The 12,604-nt window shown below is 36.2% G+C and overlaps 1 protein-coding gene across 1 annotated transcript in view; it reads right to left on the reverse strand.

Moving 5' to 3' along the window:
• Positions 1–12,604, reverse strand: part of LOC150101984 (uncharacterized) — a 197,992-nt gene that overhangs the window by 74,867 nt on the left and 110,521 nt on the right. Inside the window, exon 6 of the mRNA XM_090399947.1 lies at positions 10,991–11,069. Within this exon, the coding sequence (XP_090256073.1) occupies positions 10,991–11,069 (79 nt within the window). The remainder of the gene's footprint in view (positions 1–10,990; positions 11,070–12,604) is intronic.

A 12,604-nucleotide genomic window follows, 5' to 3' on the forward strand; every position in this document is an offset into this window, starting at 1 on the left:
GAGGTAATTTATTCCTACATGCTCCATTGCATACAATGCTTATATTACATGTAGCTTATAAGTACTGATTAACATTTCTATTTATATTTTTGAATCAATTTTCATATTTACATTTAGAATTTTATATATACATATATTAACATTATACAGTATAATTCACATAATAACAGTATTTATGTGAGATCACAGGGACTGTAAATTGATTTTATTAGCAAATTTAGTTAATTCTATGTAACAGTTTTCAATAAATCTCTGTCTTGACACTGACCACTTGTCTCCGGAAGTGATGATATGTTGTATTAGGGGCATCCGGATGGAGTCCAATAGCTGACAGTCGTACAGTATGTGGTCAACAGTCTGTTGAAGGTGTGGACTGCAAATGCACGATGGTGATTCCAGGATACGGAATCTGTGAAGGTAGTGTCTTAGTTTTCCGTGTCCCGTTAGTAGCGTGGTTAAATAAATGGACAAATGTCCATTTGTTTAACCACTGGACAAATGGCGTGTTTTTTCAGCCCGGGTCTGTTTCTGATGCTGGGAAGGAATTCTTTTGTTGTTGATCCGTTTTTTGATGTTTTCCATTCTTCGTCCCACATGTTTAGGCTTTTCTCTTCTGCAAGAGTTTTTATTGCAGATTTCGAGAATTTCTCGTTACTTGTTTTTAGCCGTTCGTTTCTAGCTGCTTCTTTAGCCAACTGATCAGCTCTCTCGTTTCTTTCTATTCTAGTATGCGCTTTTACCCAGCAGAAATTGATTTCCCATCCCTCTAGAGTGAGATTTCGAACCAGATTTCTTGTCTGTTCTATCAATGCAATATGGTTGTTCTGGTTTTTAATGCTGTCTACAGTGCTTCTACTATCGCTGTAGATTGTTGCTGTCTTTTGCTGAGAGGTGTTGACTTTTAATTCCTGGAGATATGTGAGTGACTGAACTATAGCAAGTTGTTCTGCTTGGTTGTTTGAACAGAGAGGATGCAGTCTAGATCAGCGTTCTTGTATTATGGACTGTCTGTTGTATGCAGTGAACGAACAACCGACGTTCCTTTCGGTTTTGCTTCCGTCAGTGTATATTTGGAATTCGTCACCAAGCAGCAGCGAAGGCTCCTTGTACATCCAGTGAGATCAGTAGTACGTCTTTTTTTGCTGTAGACTGTCTTCTGCGAACTCTTTCACTTCCATAATTGCGTCTACTGTGCTGGATGTTTCACTTCCATAATTGCGTCTGAATGCGTATTGATTGCTGCTTAATAAGTTTCTTGAGTAGACGTGGTGCATTATTCGGTTTATTAGAAGTTTTTCTAGTACCTTACTAGCAACGTTTATGAGGCTGATTGGTTGTGTGTGTGTGTGTGTGTGTGTGTGTGTGTGTGTGTGTGTGTGTGTGTGTGTGTGTGTGTGTGTGTGTGTGTGTGTGTGTGTGTGTGTGTGTGTGGCACTACGAATACAATTAGTAGTGCCTTTGAAGGTACTGCTAATTGTATTCACATTAGCAGTGCCTTTGAAGGTACTGCTAATTGTATTCACATTAGCAGTGCCTTTTTAAATCCTTCTGGACATCCAGTTCCAGACAATGCCAGTGAACAATTACTCCATATTAGTCTGTGATAATAAGTGTCAGGTATATTGAACAAGTATTGACAACTCTAACTGATTCGAAACACGTAATTAAGTCAGGGGTAGAATTCGGATTGGATGCAGTTTAAGCACGACGTGTATTGGAAACTATTAATACACTTTATTGTGCTGTTTTAATTTGAAAAATGTATATTAATTCAAATAATGTTTATTTCAATTTCTATTAATTTAGAGACTTACCCATTGTGGTCACACACGGTTATAGCTGGGAGATCAATCATGTAAGGAATGTTCATATCCAAGTTCACTATAGTCGGGTAAGTGAAATACATCTTCATAAATGCCACCGTTTGATATAGAAATCCAGTTAAGCAACAGAGAGCAAGCAATATTCTCACCGATTTAATCTTAGGAGCTTTAGTTATTTTTCGGTTCATAATTTCTTAAACAAGAAGCTAAGAATACATTTCAATATAATTCAGAAAATACGATTTGCAAATAGTTCAGAGATTCGCATAATGTGTACAGGAAATTATCATTAAGGCGCATAAAGCTATGAAATCTTATCGTAAGGATTGAAAAATAAAAGAGACACACCTGCTGACGATGAACAGAATTCTAATGAATAATTAATCAACCAATCAGAGCTACCGAAACATTTCTAATTTACCTCTTCAGATCACTTAACCTACTTTCATTCACAGGTGTCGCTATTGTTCTATGCATTTGCTAATTTCATTTTCTTCTGCGTTGTAGACAAAGAAACAGTACCAGATTGACGTGTTTTCGCAATGATTGATGAGATAATTGCTGCTCATATATTACTATGTAAAGTGTGCTATTTTAAAATACGAAACCTGAAAGCTATATTATTACGGAATAAGCCCACAGCTGAAACTATTAAGTTGGTAATATCGGCAAAAGATGGCGCAAAAATAATTACATAAATGAAACATTGGTTCATTCCGCTAGACCTTAATATCAATTATGAAATTAAGGTCTAGCGGACCTTAATTTCATAATTGATAATTTTCTGTATCTCTGCATAATCACGAATATAAATGTCTATGTATTAACTGACTTGAAGAAGAATTTTATCAAGAAAGCCACGTGACATTGCCCATTGATGTAAAATCACTATCATGTTCCTGTAATTCGAGCGATAAATCGATACAGACACTGTATATTTACAGTGTCTCATACAGAGATGGCACGGTTTATAATTTCGAATCGCAGTTGTTTTATCCGACAAAATAACCAGAGAACAGCACATGCACGTTATCCTCTGTCCATCATTTGCTGGGAAAATGGCCAGCATTAGACAGTAGCATACAATTGTTGTAGCGTGTGCGGTTAATAAGATATAGAATTAAGACACTGCAACCTTCGAAACTTGGAGCACCACACAAAAAAAGAGGAACTTTGTCTTTAAACCACCCAGCATGTTATGGAAAGAAGAATCTTAGGGATAAGTGAAAAAGACAACATTACAAATACAACTATCAGAAAATTAACTGGAGTGAAAGAAGTAGTGAATCCATATATGAAAACAAAGCACAGTGAGCAGGTCATATTGCAAGAGAATGACGACCGATGGACCTACCGTGTCACGAACTGATATCCTAGATCAACCAAAAGAAAACCGGGTAGACCTCCAACTAGATGGGAAGACCCTCTGACCAGCGTAATAGGAAACAAGTGGAGAACAACGACTCAAGTTCACCATAGCTCGAAACTGCGACCTTTATTCGTGGAAAAAATCCTTTATGAAAGAACAGGTCCATCCAGGTAAAAACCTTATAATGGAGCAAAGCACGACGAATGGATATTAGATCAGCTTTTTCGCCTACGTATCATGGGCAACGTCAGTACAAGATCACAGAAAGGCAAATAAACAATTAGTATTTTTATTACTATTTATACGGGTACTCTATGGCAGTGCTTCCCAAACTTATGGATGTAAAGGCCCCCCTTTAATAAAATTAAAATATTTCATGACCCCATCGAAAAAAAATCGTAATACAGACATATATTATTATAATATTTATTGTATTCAACACAATACAATTTATATTCAAGATCACTGACGGCTCGTGTCTTGAAATCGTGGGGGGTGTTGCAACTTTCGAATTATACATACACACTGTAAGTACAGTGTATACGTGTTTGGATAAAATATCAAAATTATGGTAAAAATTAAAAAAAAAACATGAAAAAATATTGTTTATTATCGATAAAATTATACAGTTTGGTATAATTCAAAATTACTTCAAAATAAAATCCATTATCATAACCCCAATAATGTTCTAAAATAAAAACTGTGACAAATGTCATGTCTTTAATTGTAATGTCCAAATATTTAAAGAGACGGATAAACACGATAAGCACTACGAACACTCTACTACTGGAGCAAACTGCATATAACAACAGTGGAACTGCGCGACAGACAGTGCTGCAGTACACTAATAGCTCGCATCTCACTATGACGTGCATATGCTTGCGCGCGTATGACACGGGGGTAAACACAGCGCTGCTTAGCGTCCTTCGCCCTCCTAAGTGCTACGAGATGGATTTTTATTATTTTTTATACAAAATAAGAGAACTGTATAGGATTGTTGATGATAAAATGAAATATTACAAGCAAATATAAATAAATTAATAAATATATTTACGTATCGAGGAAAATTGGGAGTGCCTATGCATGAGCCGCCCCTGGTTTCTACATAATCCACGACCTCGCGATAGCAACTTATTGTAACGCCCTCTATCCGGTAGATACAATAAGCATTTCCAAATAGTAAACAATTATGTTGATAATCTTTTATGACTAAAAGAATTAATAATTAAATTGTTTAATTTAAATTCTATTTTTAATACGGCTCAGGTGTCATACCAGGTTTAGCTACAAGTGACCAGAGATTAAAAATATGTTGTATATAATGCCTTTTCTAATGATAATGCATATAAGAAATAAGTTTCATGCCTTTCTTTATAGTCTGCATTGAGCAATCTTGCTGTAAGAACTCTGCACACTGGCATTTGTTATCGTTACTGATCTTTTCCAAACCTAAGTCTTTATTGTTTTCATTTGTAGTGCTTGTTCTTGAGCAGCAAGTTCAGCCTCCCCTCTCTTTCTTGATGCTGCCCTGCTGAAGCCATTGCCAAGTTAAGCGACTGTCAACTTTCCCTTCAATATCTTTTAAATATTGACCGCGGAGTGCTTTATTTTTCCAACCTTCTCATCTTTATTGCTATTTCTTTCTCCTTGTACCGCTTTCTTGAATCTACTACATTCTCTTTTTCTTTCTAATCTTCAGTTAGTATCTTTTCTGTACTTTCCTTGATGTAATCATTCAAAGCTCGCTTTACTTCTTCTTTCTTCTACTGTTTGCTTTACTTGTAAAAGACCGCGTCTTCCACTTTGCTTGGCTATGTATAACCGATTCGCATCACCTTGTTGGTGCAAGACATGATTCATATCTAGAATTAGAAGAAACACACGTATAAACCACAGTGAAAATTATTTAATTGTAAATATTTCATCCTAAGTATCTTAGGACATCATCAGTACAGTATTTAAACAAAATTAGGAATAACATACAGTTAGGGCGCATGATTACAATACATCAGTCACTTCTGCATACATCAAACCAGACAGGAAGAAGTGCATAGGATTCCCATACCTTACGTTAAAGGCATCTCAGAACGTCTTTCTAAAATTATGAAGAAATACAATTTTGCCACTACTTACAAACCTATCAACCAAATTTACAACTTATTACCTTCTCCTAAGGACAAATTCTCACCCTTGATGTTACCTGGTGTTTATGAGATTCCATGCTCATGCAAATTATCTTACTTTGGACAGACAGGTAGGTCTGTTCAGAAACGCATCTCGGAACATCAAGACCACATTCGTCTTCTTAAACCGCAGAAATCTGGCCTCTCTCAACACGGAATTGAAAATCCAAACCATAGGATCCGTTGGGAAAAGGCTAAACTTTTACATAGATCTTTATTTAAACATGAACGTTTATACAAAGAAAGTTCTGAAGCCCTACTACACAGACCAAACCTAAACCGCAACGACGTTCTTACTATTCCTAAAGTATGGGAAATTATCATACAAAATTGTGTTAAATAATTAACGTTTTTTTTTTGTACTACTTTAGCACGTTATGCACGTTTTCATGAGATTCTATTGTAATCATGCTCCCTAACTGTGTGTTATTCCTAATTTTGTTTAAATACTGTACTGATGATGTCCTAAGATACTTAGGATGAAATATTTACAATTAAATAATTTTCACTGTGGTTTATACGTGTGTTTCTTCTAATTATGAACGCACCACAGGTTTCGTTATTTAAAAAAAAAATGATTCATATCTTGTGATTAATTTTCGTATTTTAGGATTAACTCATTAAAATCGGCTTGTGTCCAGTCGATTATCCCTGCTGTGTATTTGATTACATGGATGGCCCACGTATAGGATTCGTGTTGTGTCAAGATTTTAATTTTACTTCCATCTGCAAATGTGGTTCCTTTGTTGACCTGTCATTTTTCATCGAAATATGGATGCTGCATTTCCCTCAAAATATGGGTGTTTCATTTCTTAAGTACAAACTCCATGGAAATGCTTTCACAGAAGATGCGGATGTATTGAGCAGTGACTCAGTTTCTCTGGATGATTTTCCGTATAGCTTGATGTCATTCATGTCTAACAAAGATATAGTTTTCCTATTTGCTTTGATGTTTGATATCCAAAGGTAGTTTTTAGAATTAATAAGTGCTAGGATAAACAATAGAGGATATAGTGAGCCACCTTGAAAAATTCCTCTCCTGATATTCACCGTACTAGATTATCTCCATTAATTATTAACTGATTTTTCTAAGTGGGAATGACAGATTTGACGTTCTTACTCACTACAAAAACTTCTTAACATTATTGTTAATAATAATATACCATAAATATGCATTTATGGAGAGGTCAATCTTCTATGAAGTTATTTTGTGGGGACAGAAATCTAAGTTTTTTAATTTTTTTTTAATGTGACTCCCACACACACACGAAAGGACTTTCATTGAGGTTTTTTTTTATATTTTCGATCGAATCTATTTTGTATGAGACCCTCTGTCCCATCATTACTTTAAGAGCTTAAATTAAGGATGGGTTAGCGAGATTCGAATCTGCCCATATCTTTATTTCGACTCCGCTACGGGGATGATCTAAAAAAGACAAAATTTAAATTAATAAAAACAAAAGTTACTTGAACTTGTTCTTCCTTACGATATGATAAAATATTCGACTATTATCAAGTGGGATGGATAACAGTAGAATATTTCATAATAGTAGAATATGATGAAATATTCTACTGTGATCCCACTTGATAAGAACCCTTTTCTAACAACCCTTTGGTTGGAAAGTTCGAATCCATCTAGCAAACAAAGAACCTTTCAAGGGCTTTTAACCGAAGCTGATCTAATGTGAAAGTGACGAGTTTTTTCCCGAAAAATTAGGCTTTTCACCTCACAAAACAGATAAACCTACCAACGCGCGCAATTTAGTGACTTAATATACAAGCTTTATAGCCTTAGTTGGTTCGACCAGAAATTGAAAACACCAGCAACCATCCAACTATTCAGTTCCTCTGTCAATGCTGATTTTAATTCCGGAACAGCTAACGTAGTGAGAAACAAAGGAACTAGTATAATAATAATAATAATAATAATAATAATAATAATAATAATAATAATAATACCTACAATTTCCAACAGTTAAAGAAGAATATCAACAGATTTCTCTACTCCTGAACACGGTGTCATATCCTCGTCTGGTTCTGGTTACTAAGAAGAAATTCGAATATTCAAATAATAGATTAAAAAAATTAAAAGAAAAGAAAAAAAGTCAAGATACACTTAGCTTTCAAACGAATTGTCTTTTCTCACTAATTTTTGTTAAAAATTCGTTTTTTTCTCCTCACTGGGATGTCTGATTCCTTTCTACTGCTCGACAGTCGCAATTGTCACCTATCTTAATAATTTTTCTTCAACTGCAATGAAATAAAAATAAAATAAAAGTAACCAGAACAACATAAATTCTGAATGTCATCCTCAACCTATTCTACGATTATATGATTTCAGAAGTTTCGAAACCCAACCCAATCAGCTAATCAAGCCATCAACAGTGATCCTACTGAACCAGAATACAGAAGAGTCGATAAATTTCAGAAATTATCCAAGAATCAATTCAGCTGTTTCTCTTCTCTTTCCTTTTCTTGAAGATCTACGTAATCCATGTAAAGCTTGCTTCAAATTCTTATATACGATATTAAAGGCAATAAATTATGTTTTAACAAAAATAAAACGTCAAATGGACACTGTAACAGTACAGTATTCGTATATAATGTTTATGCTTAAAACGCATGTACGTGTGTCTCCGTCTGGTGGTCAAATTCAATAACCAGTTCCCTATCTTTTAATATCGCAATTATAAAAATACTTTTACTGTCAAATCACAAAAAATCGAAACACACACACACACACCAACTCCTCTGCAAATATTTGATAACTTTATATATATCAAACCAGCTGCTTTTTTATTATTAAAATAATATCACCGATTTTTAGTAAATAAATAATTATTAGTACTACGCGACACCTTCAAGTAGTCCAAGGACTCGTTTCGGGAGGATAATTCTACTCAACTCACTACTACTTAATTCTCTAACTACGCACAGCGACATCTATCGCTCACTATTAACAACTAGTATTTTTTTAATCTGTAAACTTTTCCAATTGAAGGCGCAATATCCCGTTGTTCTTCCAATTATCCTAACGAAGTAGGATTGACAGTATATATTATTAATAAATAGTTAAATAAATTGTTATAATTTTTTAGAGATATCATGAATATATATTTTTTAAATTTCATGATTAAACATGAAAAAAATTAATAGCTGTTTTCAGTGTCTATTTTTCAGAAGAATCAGAACATGAATTCCGTATAACTGAATACGCGACTTATGGCAGACCACCAGATGCCGCTGTATGTAAAATAACTTAGTTGGAAATTGAATATTTCTTGTGATTACTCACATGTTTTGTGATTTTCAGATGTTTTATTTTTGCAGAATTTCAAGATTAATACATTTTTTAAAAAGTACATATATACTGGCGGATTCATCGACTTGAGTATTACCTAAAATTGGAAATCCTAAAGAATTTAAATTATTAAAATTACAGTTACAATTTCTAAATGATAAATAAGATAAAATTTATAGTATGAGTAAATGAATGGAAATACAAACGTTGTTGTAAGCTTTGTCTAGATTATCACTTTCCTTTTTTCTTTAAAGAACAAATGATGTTGACGCCATAACTACAATTCTTCGCCATCCTTACTTTAGGTTGTATAGAATTCCACCGTTTCACTTCCATAATCCCCCCCCCCCAACACACACACACCTTTCACTGTAGAGTTAAAACACTGTTGTTGATTGACAGAAAATACAAAATGGAATTAAAGAGAGAAAGATTCATTTCCACTGATATCTGATATTTCATTAATAATATCAGTGTAGCAAGTATAGAATAATAACATCAAATGAAGATCATAAAACAGCGTTTTTAATTCATGCAATTTACAGACAAAAATATTTTTGGGGTGGTGATGGGCGGTAGATGGCGTTGATGGTACTTGTGTGTAGTAAGGCAGTTAAGTATCCGGGAAACTATTAGGTGTGTGTAGTGGAGTGCAATACAGTTCCTCCCGCGATGAGTCCTGGGGCTACTTGGAGGTGTCACATTATTTATTTTTTCTTTTTGACAAAGTTTATCATCATCTTCATGTATACAGAATATTTACAAATGTACAGTTGAAGTATTACTATTACATTTTTTGTTCACTACAAATATTCATAATGTCAAGTGAATATTTTATTTGAATGTGTAGAAATAATAATACTAGCAATGTATTTTACACTTTGCCCACATATTTACAACGGTTCATTTAATGTTTTCATATTAACGATATTGGATGTGGATAATTTTACATAAATATACACACATTTCTTGTAGAAAGGCTTATACGTTGTAACACATGACTATTAAATTATTTAAGGAATTTGCAATATATACTGGAATATTAATTAAAAGAAATTTTAGTAAATACTTCCTATATTTCGGAAATGTCACATTGCCATTTTCATGGGAACATACAAATATGACACGTGAACGTAGGAACTACAAAAAGCAAATGAGGCAGAAGATAAGAAACTACTCTTGATCCTAAAGTCCTAATGGTTCCCCCTAGTGGGCTATATTGGGTTGTCTTGGCAGTTGGGCTGGTGTTCTCGTGATGTAAGTCTCCCAAATTTGGGGCAGTCTCATGCACCCAAATTTGTTGAGGTTTGGAACGTTTTTTTAGAGCCGAGGCTGATTCTATGAATAGTCTTTCGTACTTGAACTTGCTGCGGTGTATTACTTTGGCTTTTTTTGGCTCAGCAGGAATCGGTCAAAGGTCGCAGAATTCCGATCAAGGAAAAGACATCAGTCTCAGCCCCCCGGACAACAACGGACAAAGGTCAGAACTCTCTGTCTCTTATGCCAACATTGTAGCTAATACCTCCGTACGAATTAATACTACTGCAACAACCACCACCGCACGTACAAACGTTCAGCTAGCCAACCGCGTTTCCCGAGACAACGGAATTGTAATTTTCGCAATTGAAAATACCCCACTGGAAAAATATCTAGAAGCAGTAGTCCAATATGTTCCCCCCAAAAATATATCTCACATTTCAAGAGTTGCCGGAACCATACAAATGTACTTTAACAATGCATCTTGGTCTGAGACATTAATTGAAAAGGGAATAGACATCGGAGCATGCCACGTGAATGTCTCACCAATCGCAATTGCTCCCACAAAAGTAACAGTGTCAAATGTCCCACCGGAAATAAGCCATCAAATGCTTCGCGGATTACTATCAAAATACGGCACAGTGACAGGTAAAATCCGAACGCTACGTGCCTCTACAACTAGGCCTGAATTCGCTCACATCAAGAGCTTTAGAAGACAGGCTCTAATGCACTTTGGCGACAATACAATAGGCTCCATACCCAAAATAATCAACACAGAAATACACGGAGTACCCTACACCTTTTATATTACTGTTGCTGCTCAGTGCTTTTACTGCCACGAAGAAAGCCATGTAAGGAAGTTATGCCCGTATATATCCAGAAATGAGAAACCGGTTAACAATATTACCAACCCTAGCGGATCAGAGAATCAGAAGCAGCAAGCAGCCAACCCCCCAAAAAACAGAGCATCCCTAACAAACAACAAAGATCTCAAGGAAACAGCTCTCAGTCGAGTACCGGGGAAACAAAATCAAGTGGTAGCACTAACGAAACCCACCTTTCGGAAGAACCTCCACCAACATCTAGTAAAAGCAATCCTAGAGAAGAGGAAACAGAACACAGACAACTAACTAACTCTGAAAAAGATAAAAATAACGAAGAGGAGCAAGAAACAAAAACGGAAAAACAGCCAAAGACAAACCAGCGCAGCTGCAGCAGAGAACCTTGCCTCCAAGCATTCTGGAACCCTTCCAACAGCCTGTAGAGGGGGATGAAGAGATCGAGCTTCTTGAGTCCTCAGATGATGAAGAGGAAACTGGACATGCACGTCTTCCTCACACTGAAGGCCCACTTACAAGTGAGCAGCTTCAGAGCTTTCTTAAAAAGGTTCGAGGCTCTTCACAAAAACTGCTGACAGCCTATGACTACACCACTGACATCAGTGGCCTTATCACGCAGCTGGAAGAATTAAGAACTATTCTGGCAGGAAGAAGAGGGAGAAAAACCACCAATCTCAGGAAAAGGATATACTACCTGATAAACGGGCTTGAATACCAGTGGCAGCGTAACTATCCGTAAAGGAAGTGAAGATTACCGCACCAAATAAAACTAAACCATAAAATAATGAGCACCTCAGTAAACCTTCTCTCACTAAACGCTAGAGGATGTGCCACACCACTGCGAAACAGGCTGGTCCTGCAGCATATCCTTGCCCACCGGCCAGAAATAGTTATGCTGCAGGAAACTAACTTCCATTGCAACAGCAAAGCTTCATATCAACACTGGAAGAACTGGCCTTATACCATGCACCACTGTCCTGCCATACAACTTCATGGATCTGGAGTCAGCAATGGAATTCACCAAAACTGCGCTCTAAAAGTAGAAACAATCGATACCTTTCCTGGGTGTGCAATATATGCACTCATTACAACTCAGACAGGGAAGAAAATATATATCATTAACATATACATCCGACAAAATGAACAGCTTGCAGTGCAGGTACTAGAGTTTGTGCGAAACCACCTCAGCAAGGTGAATGACCACATCATACTTGCAGGGGATTTCAACTGCACTCTGGATCCTGCAATGGACAGACAGCAATGCCAAGAACATCGATACGCACTAGCTCAGCTTCTCCAGGATGTAATAAATGACCTCGAGCTGACTGACACCTTCAGACACTTGCATCCACATGAGAAAGTGTTCTCCTGGAGAGCCAAAGGTGGTCCTACCAGTGTCCTATACCAGGGACGGCTCGACAGATACTACACTTCGATGCACACAATACCCTACATCAGGAGAGTCAATTACCATCCACCTAATGCATCAGACCATGATTCCATTCTTCTTAGCATTTGCATTCCTGGACACACCAGACACAAAGGAGGAGCATACTGGATTTTTAATAACAGCCTACTAAAGGATACAGAATATCTCAGAACCTCCAAAATCTATATCGAAACTCTCATCAGAGATATACCTACTTCACAATCAATTTCCGAGTGATGGTCACTTTTTAAATCCAAAGTTAGGGTATTCACCCAAAAATATAGTCACAGAAGAAATTTGAATAAGCATACAGTCCTTAAAAATTTGCAACAACAACAGCAATTGCATCATCCAGAATCTGAGGAATACCAATCCCTAGAAGTCACCATACGCTCACACCTAG

Source organism: Typopeltis vanoorti, chromosome 11, assembly GCF_054136105.1.
Source record: "Typopeltis vanoorti isolate ZY-2024b chromosome 11, IOZ_Tvanoo_1.0, whole genome shotgun sequence".
In the NCBI taxonomy this organism is placed as follows: domain Eukaryota; kingdom Metazoa; phylum Arthropoda; class Arachnida; order Uropygi; family Thelyphonidae; genus Typopeltis; species Typopeltis vanoorti.